At 35.0% G+C, this 22,285-nt stretch overlaps 1 protein-coding gene across 2 annotated transcripts in view; it reads left to right on the top strand.

Moving 5' to 3' along the window:
• Positions 1 to 22,285, top strand: part of FAF1 (Fas associated factor 1) — a 378,757-nt gene that overhangs the window by 261,628 nt on the left and 94,844 nt on the right. For both annotated transcript variants that reach the window (XM_032494244.1, XM_006180232.2), the window contains exon 13: positions 3,770 to 3,924. In XM_032494244.1, coding sequence (XP_032350135.1) covers positions 3,770 to 3,924 — 155 coding nt within the window. The remainder of the gene's footprint in view (positions 1 to 3,769; positions 3,925 to 22,285) is intronic.

Here is a 22,285-nt window from a genome sequence, read left to right as displayed (position 1 = left end):
AAATTATTAATGGGCCAAAGGGAAAAATGGTTATAGTAATGGAAAACAAAACATTTCCGTATGCTTTTTTCTATGTACTAGATGCCCTTTCTTCATAAAAGCAGTTTTCTGATATGCTGAACCCAGTTCTCCCTGTTTGGGCCTGTGTTTAGTTGAGCTCAATAAAATAATCAAAAATCTGAGTCTGGGTGTGTCTATAATCAGATTTATGAAGCCTACATTTAGTATCATTTGCCTATTACTGAGTTTTTATATTTTGCTTATTTTTGCTGTCATAATAGCAGAAAAAAATTTTGTTGAAAGCTTATTATGTTTAAGAGAAAAGATTTTTTAAAGATTATTCAGTTTTTCTTTTGAAAGCTACTGTGGGAGTATCCCCAACCTGAAGATCTTCTGACACTCTTTGTATCGTCTCCTTTCTCACAGTTTAGAGCTTAAAGTGAGATTTTTTTTTTTTAAAGTGTGTTTTCCTGGCATCTCATGTTTAACAGTGTCAGGGGTTTGTGTCCCTGGAACGAAAACTGTTTCTCCAGAGCCTTTTTTCTCTTAGCTTCCAGTGAAAAGAGGGGCGAGGCGAGCCAGTCGCTTACCACAAAGCAATGCCACCACAAAGGAAAGATTAAGGGTTTAGAGAGAGGTCAATGTGGGTTTTTCTCTAACTAAACACTTTCCTAAAGTTTCCTTGTGGAAAAATAATGAAGTCATCTCAGAGTTTTTAAAGAATTTTTATTTCTTTTTCACCGTCTGCATTCGCTTGTCTTCTCAGCATGGATGTTTAATCTTCCTAGGCTTTGTGAATTGGCCCAAATGAATAAGTGGTGAGCTGTCTCTCTAGGAGCTAGAGGCTTATTCTAAGGGCCTAATCACTGAGTAAACACATCTTTGCCCTCCCTCCCACAACTGCGATATAATAGTCGAGATTCTAGCACAGTAACCTGGATATTGCAGGGACCAATGCTTTGAAATGCAGAATGGTTGATCCTCCGAAACAGACAGTGCCTGATCTTCGCCTGCCTCTTTCTTCTTTTTTAAATTAAATATTGCCAAAGAGATGCTGTTTTATTGCTTGATATTGTGCATTAGTGCCCTGGATTTCCAAGTTTAGTTTCAGTCAACACTGTCAGCTGCACTTATAGGGAACTCTTCGTGTTGGGTTTCTTAGTAGCCTCTTCGGCACATGTGTGTTTGGTTTGGAAGAGCATTTAAATTAAATCAGTGAGATAGCAGTGTAAATCACTAATCTCTTTCCCAAAGTCTAAGTGTTCCATTGCAGTGTTCCTGAGAGAAATAGGCATTTTAAAGATTTAGCCATTGCCATTGTTTGGTTAGAAATATGCTGATTCAAAAGTGGACAGCTCTCTTGTTCCCAGTGTCTCATTAAATGTAGTTGCTGAGATACGATCAAGCAGAATTAGAGGTTGACATCCCTCTGTCTCTTTGGCTAGAGAGCTTCTAAGAAGAGGAGCTCTGAATTTGTTAGCGCTGCCAGGTTCACGTTCCTTTCCCTAAAGCAGCAGACTTCTGGATTCATTTACTAAGAGTGATTTGGCGTTGCTGTTGCCATTTGGTGTCTTTTTTTGCCAGGGACCCGTGATTGATATCAGCATTCATGTTTCTTTCATCAAATATGCTGAGACCTATGCTAACTTAGGGATGCAAAGAAGATGGAAAGGGACCCAGTCCTCACCCTTGAGAGACTTTGTCCAGAGGGGAAACTAGTGATCAAGTATAATACTAATGGAAGAGATAGAGACTCGGAAAAGGAAACCCTTCACGCTGCCTGAAGGAATCAGGGAAGGTTTCATAGAGGCATTTGTTTTGAGCCTCAAAGGATGAGTAGGAATTTTCTAGGTAAGAATCTCTCCAACAATGTATCTGATTACAGACTTCCTAGAAACCAGCTGCTATTATTTGCAGATGTCAACATAGATGAAGAAACTCTTGAGTCTTTCTTGTCCATCATTTTATCACCATTGCTTCCTCCTGGGCCTGACAGAGTATTTCAGAAATGCTTGTTGAATGAATGAATGAATGAATAGACACATGAAAGCATCTACTGTTGGGGTAGCTGAGCTACTTACACTCAGGAATTTTGTCCCTATTCCCATCACATGCTGTCCCTGAGGCCCTGGAAGCACTAATGTTATGAACAGTGGCCAATCTGGTGCCTTAATATTCTCCGAGCACTCTGAGACTTGATTATAGTGTGGTTGGGTTCCCTGCTGCTTCTACGGTATCAAAGCAAGGACACTGGGCTTGGAGTCAATCAATCTGGGATTCAGTCTCAGATACCATACTTGTTTACTAGTTGTGGAGTTTAGGATAAGTCAGCTTTCTGAAGCTCAGTTTCCTCATATGCTAATAAAGTTAAGAATGCTATTTTACAGGTTTATTCTGGGGTTAAATTAGATAATGGGTGTGTAAATAACTCACCCATTTTGGAAACATCTACCTCTGGCTACCCTCATCTAGGACAGAAGTTCCCTTTGAAGAAAATACTTTAATGATTACTTCATTATTATTATGAGGATTATTTATCAGGAGAATTCCAAGCATCAGACTTTCATCAACATGAACCTTTTTTCTATAAGAATCCCACACAGCAAGTTTTTCTCCATCATCACAGCCTTATTTAATATGAAGGGAAGGACCCTAAGCCTCCTAAAAATTTTCCTTTGCTAGAATTTCACAGATTGGTTTGTACATTATCTTTACCATAAAATTTTATCTTTCCATTTCCTGGTAACCAACTTTTTTTTTTTTTTTAACGGAGATACTGGGGATTGAACCCAGGACCTCGTGCGTGCTAAGCATGCTCTCTACCACTGAGCTATACCCACCCACCAGTAACCGACTATTCTTAAACACAGCTCTTCTACAAGGTAGCACCAAGAAGTTAGTTAAGAACAATTTAGGTTCTTTAATCATCATCATTGTTGTTAAAAGTGACATGTTGCCAATGATGTTGCTCAATTTCAGTTTTTAGTTTCAGTTATTTTATTAATTATCCAACTGTGACAGGATACTTTTAAGAGAACAAATGTCATTTCTCGAAAGCAAGTTTTATCAGTCAAAAGGGAAATAATAATTTTCCATATGAGAAACTACATTGGACATTTTCTGAAATATAAACTAGAAAGAATTCATGTGAAGTGAACATTTTTCTATCATCCTTTCAAGTGGCAATTAAAACATACTCTTAAATAAGGACTTTGATATGGGAACACATTAGGGCTTTGAAATTACCTGTGGAACTAAAACAAAATTTTATTTCAGACCTCTTCCTTTCAAGTAGAAGAGATTACTCAGTGTTCAGATTAAAAACATAAAAATATGTAAGAGAATTTGGCATCCAATCAATATTTCTTTCTCTGTATGTATAGTTGAATAGTTCACAATTAAATTTCCCTTTACATGTAAAGTATGTATTAAATACAAAAAATGATAACTCCATTTTATTTAAAGAAAACACATTTCTGTTGCAAACAGAATTTTTGCAAGTTTGAGATAGGCTTGCCCATGTTGACAGAAATCTGTTACAGCAGTCTGTGAAACATAATATAACCATCCCAGCCTTTTTAGAGCATAAAGAAGCAAAATGTATTCATAGTAGTAGATGCTTTTGGAGCCCCAGGTGTCAGATACTCTTAGGGAATAGCATTTAAGTTTTATCTTTGCTGTTTATATTGACTGACTGAGCCTTGTCAAAATTCTAGAAATCTTACCTTAGTGGATATTTTAATTCATCAGTCTTTTCTCCTCTTTTCAGAGAAAGCTTCTTGCTATCTACCTCCACCATGATGAAAGTGTATTAACCAACGTGTTCTGCTCACAAATGCTTTGTGCTGAATCTATTGTCTCTTATCTGAGTCAAAATTTTATAACCTGGGCTTGGGATCTGACAAAAGACTCCAACAGAGCAAGGTAATATTTTTGTTCACAAGTTGTAAGTTGGGCTTCTGTTTTTTTAAAATAAGTCATTACTATTTTTGATTTCTTATCATCATAAGCATTATATTTAATTAGTTAAAAGATATTTGTTGTAGTTAACATATGCAGTTGTCTCCAATTGTAAAAATATACCTTAACTTATAAAAAAACTTCTTAAATTCAAGAATAGCTCAAAACCAAAACCAAAGTACATTGTTGTTATCTTTTTGCAACAAGATATAGTACATTTTTATGTACCATGTGTTCTAATGTTCTTATATGTTGTTGAACATTACAATCTGTGTTTTTAATAATGTTCAGAAAAGACGAGGGAAGTCTAATATATAATCCTACTAGTAAGTTAGTTTTTTTTTTAATAATTCCAGTGATGAAGGCAGGACATTCTGAACCAGTCGAGTCAGTAATAGCTTAACTCTAGCATATGCTAATTGATGTAATCGCTTTATTGCACACATTCTTTTGCACACAGCCAGCAATACATCCATATTCTCAATAGGAAAAAAAATCCCTTTCCTAGCTGTCAGGATAAATTTACTTAGTTTGTTAATCATTATATCTGTAAGTGATGAATAATTCTTCATATTTTGCCTATTTGATTTTCCCATCTGAAATATATTTCATTGTGTTTAATTACACATGTGGCCATAACATCCTGTGATGCTACTTTGGGTGTGTTAACACAATCATAATCACAGGCTGCTGGTTTATGAACAGGGAGATTAAGTTAATTCATTTCAAGGCAATCCTATCATAGTTAACCTAATTTAAACGATTGTAGAACAATTAGAAATCATCTGATTTGTCTTTTTATTATTTTATGGCTCACTGAATTTTTGCTCATCATTTAGACTTTGTTTTATGTAATCTGAATCTGAAAAGAAAGATGATTCCTCCCTTAAATGTGAAGCAAAAGAATGTTGAAGCAATTTCTTCTTCTAATACTTCATTTCTTTAAGTAAATGGCTAGGAAATTTCATAGGGTGACTTCGTTCTGCCTTGGAAATGTTCCCTGTTATACATACATAAAGAACCCTTAGCACCTGTATTTGTTTAAATTAAATCAGGTTATTATTCACTCAGTTAAAGGTGATGAAAAGCAGTGCCAAAAACAGATAAAAATGCAGCATCGAAGGTCTTTCATGAGGCAAAATACATAGACTGGAGACTTGGCTAAATCTTTTGCCATTCACTGGCAGTAAGGAATCGCCTCCTTTTCTTTTATCCACAACTTGATGGAGAAGGAAACACTATTTCTAAACCATCTGTAGTGGCTAAGTTCAGCAGGCTACCTGCTGTTATTTTGTTCTATCCTCCATTTAATTCCTTAGTTCCTTTTATTTTACAATGACAAAAAATTGCAGTGTAGTTTCTTTTGAAAAGCAGTGTTTGAGGGGGTTTTTTTATGACTGGCAATCAACAGCCATGTAATTGCTTTGTTATGTTTTGCTAAAGAAGTCTGTTAAGTAGCACAACTTTGATACACTAGTAATAAGAGTTTGCAGGTTACAGAGACACCTGTGGTGACCAAAGCGACAGAAGCTGCTTATTAGAAAGAGCCAGTACAGCTGTGTCCTATTAACTCCTTATGACACTTTTTAAAACACAAAATAAAGGCCTTGTTTAAGGCTTTAGAGCTATTTCTCAGTGAATTGCAGGACCAACTATGAAGTATGATAGGATATTTCAATCTACATTATAAAAAATGTGGCATCCCATTATTAAGTTACTGTCATGAAAATAAAAAGGAATGATATTAAAGACTAAATAGAAACATCTAGGAATTCAATTTAATAGACATCAGAACAAGAAACAGGGTAGTGGGGAGAAAGAATATAATGATTTCTGGGATTTAAGATATTTGGCATCCTTATTCAAAGTCAAATTCTATTCATATTACAAATTAAAAACTTTTAAGATATTACATTTCCTTATAAAGTAATAAATAAAATTATGTAGCTACTTCTGATGTACAGCTCCTCATTACAATTAAGACCTACAGTAAAATACACATTTTACAAACACAAGATGAAAATTCACTGGAATGACATATTTCTAAAAGAGTAAAAGTGGATTTCCTTTTGATATATGAAATTATAAGAGAACTAATTAGGCTGATTTATTGCCCCTAAAAAGAAAAGTTTAGCTTTAGCCACAATTTTCTTATCACCTGTGAGAGATTTCATCTAAATAAAATCATCTGTGTTTCCATCTCTGTGATGTTTCTTGGATTTTGTTGTCACATTTATCCAAAGGTGTTTGTCATGAAAATTGATTGCATCATCATTTGATGCTATTAACACTAAGTAACAAAATCTAAAGCTTTCACTCTCAATTCAGTAGTAGTCCGCTACACTGTTTATTGATCAGCGGGCTATATATCAAAAGTTGTTGCTGTCATTTGCTATTACAAGAGGTTGAAATGGGACAAATTAATATGTGAAAATATGGATGAGATTTCTAGACATCACAAATAAGATTGTTGCTGTGGGTTTCCTTTTAACTGTAATTTGTTTATGGCAGATGTTAAAGTTTGGAAATAAATTCCTGGTGTATTTCTTGCCTGGTCCCATATCTAGTTATCCTAGTTCAGGCTAATCATGTAAGTTCCAAGAGTCCTGAATCTGAAAGCTCTTTAGTCTGGATGCTTCCTTAGTGGTTTTCTGAGACTATCTTCTAATGTGATAACTGGGGCCATTGATGCCCAAGATGGGAAAGAACTTGCCAAGCAAACTTACTTTTGCTTAAGAAATACTCAGAGTAAGCCTACAGCAACATTAGTGCTCCATAACTTACTCTGAATCTCTCATGTGTGTGTGGAAGATAAGGATGTTGAACCAAGTGAATGCCTTGGTGAAGTTATCAGAATATGAATGTGAATTGCTATTATAAGTCAAATTTCCTGATTTTGCTAACAAACTAGAATAAAGAAGGAACAGATTTCTATAGAACGTCACTGTTACACACCCCTGTGATGCTGATGATTTGGATTTCCCTCCTCCAAAATGAATTTTAGTAACTTTCTAAGTTGAATAGTTAAGGTAACCAACCTGTATCTGTATAAATTGGATTACAGTAATTTCTAGATTAATCCTAGAAGATTCCAAATATGAACTGAGACATCAAATTAGCAGCAGTGATTATTTGCCTGTCTTCTCCCTCACTAAATCGTGATCTTCTGAAAGGACTTAATTCATTTTATTTGTCTTATTAAAGAAGGCACTTTACAAAATTCTAGGAGAAAGAAACTCAATAAGCATTTGGCAAATGAATGTTTACATCTAATTCCACCTAAGAATGTCGCTTATAATTTCAGTATTGTATATCTAAATGGAGATTTCTTTCTTGGAAAAATATATAGTCTTATTGGCTGCCATGTCTAGTTGGATTTCAAGGCCATCCTTTCTTAAAGCAGTAGACAGAAAACCCTTGTTTGTTTTTAGAGGTGCTAGAGAGCATAATTTCCCAAATATCCAATTGAACAATGATCCTGATAGAAACAATTGGATATACCTGTAAATGAAAAACCCGAAAAACAAATAGATAATAATAAAGAAACCTGCAAGTCACTTCTGGAAGTGGCTAAAATATCTTAAGAAAGGTGTATATTCCTTCATGTTTATTCATTGAGTAAACATTTACTGAATGTTTAATATGAACCAGGAATGGTGCCATGCACTGAAGATGAAAAGTTGAAAAAGACACAATGCTAATGCTCAAAACACTCATAGCCTAGCAGGCAAGACAGGCATAAGAGCTAATACATAATATGAAATATGTACAAGTTGCTTTAGGAGTATAGATGAACTTCAAACTGAGTTACTCTACCTGGGGGAGCCAGGGAAGGACTTGAAGATGACACACAAGTGATAAGAGAATTTTACTCTTTCTATTCAGAGATTTTTATATTAGCAGCATTCCTAGTTTATTGGGTTACAGATATTGCTATTCTTACAAAAGGATATTGATATTTTACACCTCATAATTAGATATCTGAAATGAAGAATCAGTGGTTGACATAATTGCGGAGGAGAGAAAAATAGAAGGAGTTGGCCAGCTAATGTAATCCTGTATGATCTGAACCAAACAGAGGAATAAGGTCAACCAATCAGGGTGGACAGATTCCAATAAATTGTTTTGTTAATGATTCATCCTAGTATTGGTATATGCTTATAGGCAGACAGTGGAGCAGAGATCATCTTTTGGATGTATAACATTTAGAAAACCATCATGGGTTTCACTAATACAATACAAATATAGATATTACTTTAGATTATCTAATTCTAGAAAATTTAGACATTGAATTTGACTAGGATACAACTGGGTAATCAGCCAGTTATGAGTGCTAAAGAATGAGTTGCTTATATGTTAAGTTCCTGAGGTGAAAATGTTTCGCACATCAGTGTACATGCTACAAAGTGTTAAATCAGGCGTTGCACACTGTTTCTGAGCAGTGTTCGGAGTAGCTGCAAGTAGTTCCCTAGGAATTGCTGACAATGCCTGAGTTAACACAGGTTGCTTGTGACTTACATAGTATTGCATTAAATTTTGCATACACAGTTGGTATCAGTGTTCACATACAGAATTCTACTGCCTGTCAGTATTAGCTTTTGAACTTAATGCCTTTGGGTGCAATATTTCAGATCACTGCAGACTTCTGCTGCTTTACTTACAGGTACTTGTTAGCCTTAATATTCAAGTGATAGTTTTCCACATTACTTAATCTTTGGCGAGAGTTAATTGGCTTAAATCTCTTATTATCAGTAGGCTGTCTTTGCCTGCACTTTCCATCTCAGTAATTAGCCATATTCACAGTGGCTTACCTTTAATTCCAAACTACTCAGTGGTTCATGCCTGGCTGAAGCCTTGCTGACCATGTTACTCTAACCCTACACTTCCATTTGATCCAGCAAATATAGCCCAGGTGTGGGGTCTGCATGGGAGACACAAGGAGTGTTAATTTCCAGCTGCTTCCTTAGGAGCAGATGTGGATTCTGCAGAGGTAGCTTATAAAACAGATGGACATGTTGTGGTCGGGGTACTAAGACCTCCAGAGAGCCTTCATGCTAGATTTCCATATATTTTCCCCAAACTTCTCTATTTCTTTCCAATACTTGTAAAGGAAATGTATTGCCATCCTAAACATCCCAGGTCAAGGTTTAATTAATGCTTTAAAATAAAGGTTCCAAAACACCAGGAGAGTTTGTCATTTTCTCCCTGGTTTGTTTTGTGAAGAGGGAGGAGAGAAGGTGAGGAGGAACCCCTCCTGTTCCATGATTACATCCTACCCACTCATTTTCTCCTTTTCTCCTCTGCTTTTGATTTTTAGTGGCGGTCTTAACAGAATGTCAAGATCAATTTGCAGCATGGTTTAACTCAAGGTTTGCGTTCTGCCAGCAGCAATTGTCCCTGCAAACAATGCCGTGTGTTCTTGTAACTTCAGAAGCTTTTAGAAGGATCATGGCAAGGGCAGCATCTAATGACTTTATTAGTGTAGGGTTTCAAAACGGGCTCAGTAATTGTTCATATCTCTTTGTCAGCAAGTCGTAATTACTGCTCAGCATTGTCCAGGGGTGCACTTGTGAATAGTTTCCTAATAGTACTGAGAAGAAGGAAAAGAGGGAAAGGATAAAAGGTGATGGCCTCTTACGATTGAGAACAAGCCAGTCTGTATATAGATGATGACAAAACTTTATAATACATTCTTCACTCTTTAAAATAGACAATTATTGTTTTAAAAGTGTTCTTTGATGTAATTTTAAATAACCAGTTTACAAGCTTTTTTTACTCTGATTTGGATACTTCCCACACTACTAACTAATCATAACTGCCTGGTGGTGCATGTGTTGTATCTGTAAACAAATTTTTTCCCTCGACATTAATCTAATAAATGCTATTCAAGAAATATGCATTTAACTCAGAAAGAGTTGTCTGTTTGCACAGTCTACTTGAAAACTATTGTTAGAAAAGAACAATACAAGATGATACTGTTGACAAGACAGTCCAACAGAACAATCTTTAAGTTTTTATCAAATCCTATTTTTCTCATGCATTAGACTTTTCTTGTTATGGTTTATGTTATTGGTTTTCTTCTTGGTCTTTCTTTTGAGCACTCTGTGCTTTGATTATTCTAGGGATCTTGATTTTTAGAGTTCATAGAATTAAAAGAATCATTGCCTTCTCAAGATATACAAAGTTTGAGCTTGATACCAAGCCTTTGCCTCTTTGTGCTGTGTTGCCAGATCCTTACGTGTTCTGTCACTTCCTGCAGTGTACTCATGTTTAGTTACATGCATATACTCACTTCTCATATATGTCCTAGTATTTCAGGATATATAGATTCAAGTAAATATGACTGCCAGAGGTACTCAATCTAGTGTTTATACAGATTACAAAACGTAAGTTATCTAATGAAACAAATTCTAAAAGTAAGAGATATTCAAAGTAAAATACTTTTTAAAGTAACATACCCCTTAATGTCTTTTGCTTTTCTTTCCTAAAATTGATAAGCTTTTAAGAGATTTGTTTTCTTAACTACTTTGTCAGTGTTGGTAATTTTTATATTCTTGGTTTTTTTGAAGGAGTTTTGCTAATCATGTCACCTGTGGCATTTAAATTGGTAGCATATTTCTCACTTTCATAAGTGCTGGTAGTAAAATACTCAAGAGAAATTATAAAAGAAACATGTTAGCTCAATCATATAAAACCACGTATGGAAGCTGTTTTCTCTGACATTTTTTCAGTATTTGCCTGTTAGTCTACATAGATGCTCAAAGAGGCTTTAGTAACCAAAAATCTTAACAATTAAATATACTAAATATACCACCAAAAATTGAAAGAGGAAATAACTGTTAGTCTGGAATTGGAGAATGAAGTGAAATCCTATTTTCTTACATGTTGAGGTAATTCATTAGGGAATGGATTTGGTGTTCTTTTCTTAAGCATATGTTTGTATCTTTGTGCTTATAGTAATAGAGAAAATAGTTTTATATTATTCACAAATAAAAGGTTAACTATAGGGTTTTTTTTAAAAAAGCCATCTGTTAATTGATCAACTCTTGGCAGACTCAGTCTGTAGCCACAACAACAATTTTTAAAACCTCCTTAATAGTCACCTTCCACGTATTGGGTCTTTTCCTCTGTATGTAATCAGCACCAAGAAAGTCCTCTTTAACATACTTGTCTACACGTCGCAATTAATGAAAAAATGAGGTGAGTTTATATGAACAGTAAAGATGCTATGACTGTTATGTCTCAATCTGAGAAATTATGTTTCCCAGTCCCAATATCAAATGAGGTTTTAGAGGCTCTGAGCAGTTCCCAAGTAAATTACTTAACAACCAGAGCAACAAAAATTTATTATTTGGCTATCATGAAAGCTAAATATTACTTATTCGTTCTTAAAATAAAACCTGTACACACTTAAATATGTCAGTTGCTGTTCTTAAAAGACTGATTTTCAAAACTATTTCCTCACTGTTTATGCAGATAGTCTTATGTCAGTCATAAATTGTAGGGCAAGTAAAAGGTGAGACTCAATCAGTCTGGGATTTTGAAGAACAAGGGGATATTAGGCAAGTGATACAACATTTCTAGTTTTTTTTTCTTCTATGAAAATGGTCAGAGGGTCTGATCTGTTTTACCTGAGACTTCTGAACTTTTATCTCTAAAATTCTGTGACTTTCTGATAATTTGAATACAGTAGTTTTCAACAGAAAGATGAGAGGTGAACAAGATTTCATTTTAAAAAAATGTTAATAAAGTCTGTAGGTAGATTATAGCGTACTTCCCTTACCAGCTTGTGATCTAGTCAGAGTACCCTTAGTGGGGTGTAGCAAAGGAAGCTACAGTCGTTTTCTGCCTCTTTCACCAATAAAAGCATCTTCTTTACCCTTAGAACTGTCCTTCAAGCTCTTGCCGTTTGTGTTGGGAGCTTCTACCGACACAGTATCAATAGCTAAGACCAAGACTATCAACTACACCTTTGGTGGGGAGGAAACCATGTAACAACTGCAGTCGTTAAGCTTCAGCTATGTGCCAGACACTAGATATATGAGCTCATTTAATCCTCACTCTATATACATTATACCTCATTTAACCACATTTTTGCAAGGTAAATGGCAAAGGTCCAATTTCACATATTTTTGGCTCAGAGAGAGTCTGTAACTTACCCAAGGTCATACAAATGGTTGTACCAGATATAGATCCTAAATCTACTTGTGCCTTTCTGTTACATAATGCTTCTTGTCCCATGACCTTGTCAGGCTGGATTATTTAACAACAAAAATATATTAAATAACTGTGTGCAAGACCCTGTGGGAGATTTATAGTATTCCATTTATACCACATCTTCTTTATCCAGTCATCTGTCAGTGGACATTTAGGTTGCTTCCATGTCTCAGCTGTTGTAAGTAGTGCTGCTTTGAACATTGGATTGCATGTATCTTTTCGTTTGTTTGTTTTTATTGTTTGGGGATTGGGAGTAATTGGATTTATTTATTTATTTAATGGAGGTATGGGGGATTGAACCCAGGAACTCATGCATGTTAGGCACGAGCTCTACCACTGAGCTCAAACCCATCCTCCACATGTATCTTTTCGAATTAGAGTTCCCTTTGGTTATATGCCTAGGAGTGGGATTGCTGGATTGTATGCTAACTCTGTTTCTAGTTTTTTAAGGAATCTCCATACTGTTTTCCATAGTACCTGCCCCAAATTACATTCCCACCAACAGTGTAAGAGGGTTCCCTTTTCTCCACACCCTCTCCAGCAGTTGTTTGTGGACTTTTTAATGATGGCCATTCTGACCCGTGTGAGGTGATTCTCATTGTAGTTTTGTTTTGCATTTCCCTGATAATTTGCAATATTGAGCAAAAAGATAGTGTATTTTCAGCTACTCTAAAAGCTGGAAAAGGTTGTTACTACAGTGCTTCTTCCGTAGAGAGCTTCTGCAACTTTCTCCCTTTTGGTTCTAGTTTTGGCCTTGGAATTACTTGGAATAAGCCTTACTTCTCTTTTGCATTACAGTCCTTTATCAGTTTAACCACACCCATCTTGTCTTCCCTAATTTTCTTGCCTTTCTTACAATTGTATTTATTTCTCCCATTGTTCCTGATATGAGAGAGTGTCTAGACATAGGCCATTTTGAAGGGGCTCAGAGTCCAGCATAATGCTCCAGGGGAAGGTTGGTGCTATGTTCAATTCTACTCTGTAATTTTTTTATTGGCTCCTATTAAACTGAGGGAGTCAACTAAAATCTTCTAGGAGTTTTTCTGGCATGGGATGGCCCAGAATGGGCTAGGTCTGAGTTGTTACTAAACCAGATCCCTGCCATTCTCTACTAATGAGATTGATTGACAAGATCTTTTGAAGTTTGGGTTCTTTCTATTAACTTTCTCAAATTTTATTACTCATAAATGATACCTTAACTCCTTATCATCTCTACTCCTATTATCATTCATGATAATTCTCTCAGTTCCCAGACATTTCCAACTCCAGAAAAATTTTTTTCTTCTCTTTATTTACCACACTTAGGTATGGTCATTAGTAGGAGCTATATCACCTTATATATTTTGATTTCAAACATTAGCTCTGACCAGCAAGCACTTCCTATTCCACTTACTTACTCAAGTATCACTAGTGCTAAAGTTTTTTTAAAAAGTTCATCATGCCCTTCAATCTGTTGACCCCAGCATTTCACTCCATCCACCCTTTCCTGTGTCCAATCTTCATTTCCTTCCTGTCCTACTTAAATTTCAAAGTCCATCTTCATCACTTTCTTGTAATTCTTTAAACTCCTTCGTCTCTATCCTCCTCCATTGCACTCACTTTGTTGAACCCAACTATTCACTTTCTCTATGCCTGTGCCTTGCAGTTGAACACTGCTGGAGACAATCACATCAACTGATTTTTTTGTTTTTAATAAACACAAGCTTTAAATGAGTACATGATAATGCTGAGCAAGCCTACTGTGATTATCCAGTTAGTTCTCTTTCCCTGGGTAAGACGTCTGTTTCATACTGTTCCTCATTCAGTAAACATCTATTGTCCCTCTTCTGGTTTCCTTCCCAGCTGCCCTCTCTCTGTTTTCCATTTTGAGAAAACACAAGTCATCAGATAGAAATAGCCCTGATTTTCTGTTCTTTGGTTCTCAATTTCAATTTTGAAAAGTTCTGATCAACCTTTCTAGGGAAGTCTTCTCCAACATCATTCTCTGTCATAGTACTCTTCTAAGAACTTTTCATAATAGACCATTACATTTTCTTATTTGAAATTTTTTTTCTAATTCTTCCACTAGAATTTAACCTTCATAAGGTTAAAAATTGTATCAGTCTTTTTCACCTTTGTTTCTTACTGTAGTACTCATTAATTTTGGTGGATGTTGTAAGAATACAGGACAGCCTAATGGTTAAGAGTATTGAATGAGTTTTGGGTTTAGTCAGACTAGCAGTGGAATTCTAGCTATGTCACTAGACCACGTAGAGACCTCGGACAAGTTGCTTAAACCCTCTACGTTACAGTTTCTGTATTGGAAAATTGAGATAAAAACCACATTCCTCAGAGTTGTTATCAGCATTAAAATGGAATAATTGATTTCTTAAAAGTCTGGCATAGAGTGAGAACTCAGTACATTTATCTGTATGTATGTATTTAATTTCTTTACCTCAAATATTTATGAAAATGTCGACAAGACAAAGCTAAGTGACTTTTTAAATTTGAGACCGCTCTCAGTTTGGTAGCATTCTACAGGGTCAATTTCCTGGGGACAAATGAATTTATCTAACTTAGACTAAATTTCTGAATCTTATGCCAAAAGGTACTTTGAGACACCTTGTCATATGCCTTGCTGAAGTCCTGATAGTTGAAACTTTTGAAAGGCTTATGAGTTCTTAGCCTAGAAAGCCCATGATGAGTTGGACTTGGTGCTTCTTAATAACCCATTCTACCTCCTGGTCATTGCTACTATATTCTTTCTAAGAGTTCATAAACCATTTGTCTAAATGACTTTTCTGAATTTTCTGGGGAACTGAGATCTAGTTTACCGGTCTGTACTTAACTGAAAATCAAAGTCTTGTCTTTAAGGATGCAGATCCCTCAGATGACAGTCATTTCTATCATGACTCATTCTTGCTTTTTATTGTCTCATTTATTCTACTACCTATTCATTTATTTATCCAATAAAGTATCCACTAAGCATTCACTGTACCAGTACTGGCTTGAATTAGGAAAACATTCTTGCTCCCCTTATTTTCTCTCCTCTATTTGTCTATTTTTTTCCATTTAGCAGCTATAATTTGCCTACTAAAAAATGGGTATAATACCTATACAACGTAAAAGAGGAAAATAAAATCAGATGATAAATGCTGAATAGAGTATGGAGAAAAGGGAACCTTCCTACACTGTTGGTGGGAATGTAGTTTGGGGCAGCCATTATGGAAAACGGTATGGAGATTCCTTTAAAAACTGTAACTAGACTTACCATATGATTCAGCAATCTCATTCATGGACATATACCTGGAGGGAACTCTAGTTTGAAAAGATACACACACCCCAGTGTTCATAGCAGAATTATATGCAATAGTCAGGATGTGAAAACAAGCTAAATGTCATCAACAAGATGACTGGATAAAGAAGTTGTGGTGTACGCACGCACGCACGCACACACACACACACACACACACACACACACACACACAGAGGAATACTACTCAGCCACGAAAAAGAATAAAATAATGCCATTTGCAGTAATGTAGATGGACCTGGAGATCATCATACTAAGTGAAGTAAGCCAAAAAGAAAAAAAAAATACCATATGATATCACTTATATGTGGAATCTTTAAATAAAAAAAAAGACATAAATGAACTTATTTACAGAACAGAGATAGACATAGAAAACAAACTTACAGTTGCTGGGGGAAAGAGGGTGGAAAGCAATAAATTGGGAATTTGAGATTTGTAAACACTAACTACTATATATAAAATAGATAAATGAGGTCCTACTATGTAGCACAGGGACCTATATATTCAATACCTTGTAATGGACTATATAGTACACATATATGTATAAAATGAATCACTATTCTATACATAAGAAATTAACACAACATTGTAAATTGACTATACTTCAGTTAAAAAAAATCAGATGAAAACCAATTAAAAGTGTCAAATAGTGTCAACTAATGAGTATTTGAAAATACTTGGGTTGACTTAAATTTTGTACATAAACACTGAATTCACCTCTGTAATTACAGCAGCTAAAGGAGAGCAAGGAAGTGTGACAGGCATATCCTCACTCATTTAACCATCCAATGTATATTTATTGAGTTTCTATTATGTGTCAGGTTCTGTGCCTTAGAGTTTACAGTTTACCATCTAAAATTCTCCTTCTTTATTAAAAGGAAACCTAATAGTTCATCTCAAAATTTCCTGGCACCGAATTCAAGGGAGAATTTTATTGCTTGACTTTTATATTTGAGAATCACTAAGAAATATAATGAAGAATTATTTTATTCTGTTGTTTTGCATGAGATAGACTATTTTAAATAGATTTTTTTGTATCAACCCTATGTAAATCAGAGGACTTCCTTTTTTCAGTAATGGTAGTTCTTCAAGTGGTATGTCCTTAAATATTCCTTTTTCATAAGCTAACTCAAAACGGGTATAGAGCTTAGAGGAAAAGCCTACATAGGAAACGTGTTCATTCAGCTTTTTCTGTCAAACATCAGCTGTCTCAAATGAGCCTTTGTCAAGCACTAGGTTGTAATCGATTCTTGTTTGAAAGCTTTGATGAATGACTGAATGGCTAATATGTGCTGTTGGTCACTTATCTTTTAAGACTTTCCTCCTGTGTATAAGGTTTCTACTAATGTTCTCCCACTTTTTTTTATCCATTAGAATAATAGTTCTTTTCAGATATATAAGGAAATTGTGTATAAATATCAAGGTTTCAAGAGAAACCAACCAACTCTGAAAAATTTTAGTATAATAATGCTGAACAATTTTTATATAATAATAAAATCACAAAGTCTCCAATTTTGCAGCTGGAAAAAATCAGAGAACATAACTTGAAACATATATGTATATGTTTACTAGAGTAGGGCATGTTCTTATCTTATGATGATTCTGTGGAAGTTATACAGCAATATAATACAGTGGCAAGCATGCTATTAAGTATTAATTCTTGTTTAGTGATAATGAGTCTGAGATTTGCTGTTATAACCTGTATTAGGAAACATTTTGCCATAGCCATAATTTTAGGGGAAGAGGAGGGAAAAAACAATTTTGAACATAAAAGAGAGGGGGAAAAGTAGGTATCATTACTTTGACTTTATATAAGAAAACTAAGGCTCAGAAAGATTGTTATCCAATGAAACAACTAGTAAGTGACAAAATCAGGTTTATTTGACTCCAAAGTCTTTGTTCTTCCAACAATATTACGCTGTTTGCAATCATTTCTTCTTCCTCTAATACATTAATATTTAGATATTTTATACCTCTTCTGAGTCACTCAGTCAGTAGGTGGCAACAGGATGAAATTATGAAAAAACTGCAGTATGCTAAAAGTCAGGAGGGAAGCTTAGAGTCATGAACTTGTGGACCAATAACTGCGATTTTGAAGGACTAAATGACCTATTGAGGTAGAAGCATAGTGAAAGAGGCCTTGGAGACCATGATAATTCATACCAACTGTCTTAATTAAACTGATTTCAGCAAAATAGTTGGAAGAGGAAAAGGAAGGTTGTATGGTCAACATTGTCATGGTGGAGATAAAGGTTACTGAAGCATGAATTGGCCCATTCATACAACAAATTACTGTTTGGCAGTAGGTGCTAGGAATGCACAGGTGAGTAAGATGATTCTCCTAATAGGTGTCCAGGAGCACCATCTTGGAACAGAAAGTTCTCCCTGACTTCTAAGCTCCCATTCCCTTCTCTTATTTTGTTTTCCTCTGTGAGAAACAGAGAACCAATTAACTATCTACTTAATCTGAACCATTAAATCTAGGCCCCCAGTTATGTATCAGATAATTTTTCTTGTTTAGAGGTATTGATTTATCAAACGCAAAATATTCTTGGTGGGAAAGAAACCATGTCTTATCTTGTCATGTATTTAGTAGGCCCTTGTAAATATCAGCCAGTTGGTAAAAAGGAGAATGAAGAAGAAATACTATCTGGCATTTAACATGAATTTGCTCTCTTATGCAGCCTCTAGAAAATGAATCTTTACATTGCTAGAGAAGGAATTTCTGCATTTGATAAAAGATCGGGTTAAATGTTCTCTATTATTTCTCCCAACTAAGATTTATATAGGGTACTTAAAATAAATATTTATATTCTTATTAGTGGTGAGAAACAGCCAGCCAATTAGCTATGTATGATTATTGTTCCTCCAAAAAATTAGTATAAATTAGTCCCTATATGTTATTGCAGCCCTGTCATTAAACTGTCAGTGCCTCAAAGCCTTTCCACTTGAGTAGTTTATAGACAGCAACAAGGAGATATTTGGTTTTTCTAAACTCTGACTACTAATCTGTTGAGACAATTTAACAGTTTACTGTTGCTGGGTAGTCTTAAACCATGGACAGATGAGACATGATGTTTAGATTAAATCTTCCCCAAATCTCATCCTGTGTTTTCTTAAATTCACCTTTAGTTTAGCTGTATTCTCTAACATGTATACAATATTTGCATTTGTATGAAGAGACATTATACTGTCCTTTTAGAAAACAATTTGAAAATATGTATGAGTAGTCATTAAATGATTCTACACCTTTTTACTTGCACTTCACAGACAGATTTTTTTACCTTGAGGAAATACTTTCAAGAATATATCCAAGTATTATTTATAATGATAAAGAATTAGAAAAATCTAGCTGATGAATAGTTATGAATATGGTAACTTAATCTACTTGGAATATCATTCAACCATTTAACATGCTGGTTTATTACTATTGTGTAGAAGGCTAAAAAAACTATCCAACTAGACAATGATTACCACAAAAAAGAAAACATACATTTGAGCAAAAGACCAATAAGAAATAGACAAATGTGATTAACATTGTTAAAAATTTGAGATCGCATACAATTTTTCTGTATTTTTGTAAAAGAGTTACTATCTTACTTTCAAAATAATTTTTCATTTAATAATTGGGTAATACATTCACATTAATCAAAACTCAAAAGGCATAGAAAGGTATGTAATGAAAAGTCTCCTACTTATCCTTGTATCTAAGTTACCCTTCCCAGAGGCAACGTTGTAAGTTTCTTATTTATCCAGCCAGAGATTATTTTATGTGTAAACAAGCTAATATATAACTATTTTCCCCCATTTTTACACAAATCGTAAACAATGTTTAGTACCCTGTTTTTCCCAGTAACATATCTTAAAGATACTTCGTATCAGTTCATAAAGAACTCTTTCTGTCTTGTGGCTACATAGTATTCCTTTGAATTCCATAAGATACTATAATTTAACCAAATCCTATTGGTAGACATGAGGTTTATGTCCAGTATTCTGCTGTTACAAGCTTACAGTAAATAACTATGCACCTGCACTATTACATCTGAAAATATATCTATAGACTCAATTCCTAGTTTGTAGGAGTGCTGGCTTAAGAGTTTGTGTGCATATTTAATTTTAACAGACACTAGCAAATTGCCCACAAGGGAGTTGGTAGCAATTTCAGTCCTACTAATAGTGTACAGTGGTGCCTGTTTCCCTATAACCTTGTCAGTGCAATGTATTACCAAAATTTTTTTTCTTTACTAACCTGACAGATGAAAAATGGTTTCTTAGTGTAGCTTTAATTAGGAGTTAACTCATATGAGTTACTTTGAGTATCTATTCACCTGTTTATGAGCCATTACTGTTTCCCTTTCTAGGAGCTGTCTTTACATATTGTTTATTGATCTTTTCCTTATTGTTTTGTAAGAGTTCTTTATATATTAGGGACATTAGCTTTTTTCCTGTGGTTTGAAATTTAGAATCTTCCTCCCATTCATCATTTATATTTTGGCCTAGTTATGATGTTATTTTTACCATAAAAATAGTCAAAATTATTATTTTGTCTTTTATGCTTCACTCTGCTTCAACTATGCTAACTTTCTTGTCCCCTTCAAATATGCTAGATACTCTCCAGCTTTATGGTCTTTATATTTGCTGTTCTCTTTGCCTGTTATTCTCTTGCTGGAAATATGTTCCACTTCCTCCTTCACCTCTGTTGAGACTTTGAGCAAATACCAATTTTTCAATGAGAGTTTTCCTAACTACTTCATTTTATATCGCAACCGCCCGTCTCCTGCTTTGTTTTTCCTCCATCACCTGGAGCTCAGACTTTAGTTTTGTCTCACATCATATTGCAGTTCACCTATACAAATGAAGCAAGTAGGAAAAAGCGTCTTCAGGGTGGTCATCACCTCAGGAGACTAGACGCTTGGTCCAGGGAAGCTGCCATTGCCTAAAACATTTTAGGGACAACTTTCAGAACTGCCTTCCAAGGGAGCTTAAAGCCTTTCAAGGAAAGCAGTCCTGTGTCCTGAAAGCAGTGTTTCTCAAAGTGTGTTCCACTAACCATTTGCATCAGCATTACCTGGGGTAGGGTTGGGAGTTTATTAAAAACTCAGTTTCCTAGGCCTTACTCCAGATCTATTGAATCATAATCTCTGGGGGATAGGGCTGAGGTGCTTGCCTTTTGAGTAAACTCCATAGGTGATTCCTAGGCCATTAAAGCTTGAAAATCACTGCCTTTATAGTCAGTGTCTCCTGGCTTAGTACCTTGTTTGCCTAACTTACGTTGAACCAAAGACTTAGGACTGTTTCCGAAAATCAAAGCCACCTTCAAAGGATAAAGGTACCTATGCCAGTGATGCTGAAGATAATTCCCAGTGGAAACTCCAGAAGTGAGCTGAACAGTGGATAGGCATGCAAACTCGTAGAAATGAGGATGTGGCAGGAGACAAGTCTTGGACTGGCCTAGTTTTGGTGTGCTTGACAGCGCTAGCAAATTTGATAAGTCTTGCTTCACTCACTAAAGGACTTAAAGGAAAAAGAGGAAGAAAGGAGAATTGTGTTTTGCCTAGACAGATAGCTGATTTCTACGGTCCTCTCTCTATTTTGTGTTCTGGTTTTTCTATTGATGTATGTAAATGTTTTTGAACAAACCCTGAAAGCATGAATGAATATGTGTAAGTAATGAGGTTTATTGCTACAGCAAAAACTGCAAGTTTGGTCTGCTTCAAAGAGAAAAGCCTCCTTAAATCCTTACAAAAGAAGTAGTAATATGTAGTTAACAGCTACAGCTAAGGGAGTGTATGTAGACTTGTCTCAAACTGTTGGGTAATATTGGAGAAGTCTGTGGTATTGTTGAACGTGAATTTCTTCTGCCCAGTAAACTTTCATTTTGGAGAGATGGTTCACACATTATGAGAAAGACATTTAATGTGTTTAAATGTAAGTATTCAAATGTGTGCTCAAGGGTAAGCAGCCAGAAATTGTGATACTGATTCTTGACTTTAAATTACATAACATTACTAAACATAAATGTATTAAAAAGAAAATAGTGATTAGTTTCACATGCCTTTTAAATGTGTAAAGTTTTGCAATATTGTGCAACTGCAGCATTTATAATTATATATTTAGATTTACCTATTTTCCAATACCAGTACCTGCCTTTTCATTCTCTGAATGAAAATAAAACCAGTGATTGGTTTTGCTTAGTCAACAATTTTTTGATGCTTTCTTTTACTATGCAAAAAGCTTTTTAGTATTAGTCCATAGGTATGTTATCATTTTAATCCCGAAAATAATTATGATAAATGTGTTAAATATCCTTATGCATTTAATGGTGATAAAATAGCCACCAATTTAAGGGCCTACCATATTCTAAGCACAATTCTGAGAGCTTTCTGTATCTTGCAAGACTATAAATGTTTTAAAGATGTATTATTTCCGCTTTATATATTAGGCTCCTTTAAACTTAATGGAAGTCACACTGAAATGTAATAATCCGAATGCCTCATGCCAAGTATTTAGCAATTTTTGTAACCTCCATTTTTTTTTAATCAAATATGCCTCTTTACATTACCTGGTATACAGTAGGTAGGCAGTAAGTGTTTGTGGAATTTCATCACCCTCCCCCTAAATTGCTGTTTCTTTTAGTATATATTTTATATTGGAGTACAATTTAGTAGAAGTCAGTGACTTATGTAGTTATCAATTTGTTTGAAAGAAACTAAACTATATCCTGTTTTGAATTAAAGTGAGAATACTTTTTCTCATATCTGATTTATTAGTAATCCTCATTTCCATTAACAAGATAGTAAGTCTATGCTTCAGAGA

This window comes from Camelus ferus, chromosome 13 (assembly GCF_009834535.1).
Source record: "Camelus ferus isolate YT-003-E chromosome 13, BCGSAC_Cfer_1.0, whole genome shotgun sequence".
NCBI lineage: Eukaryota > Metazoa > Chordata > Mammalia > Artiodactyla > Camelidae > Camelus > Camelus ferus.
This window is presented reverse-complemented; position numbering and strand designations above follow the sequence as displayed.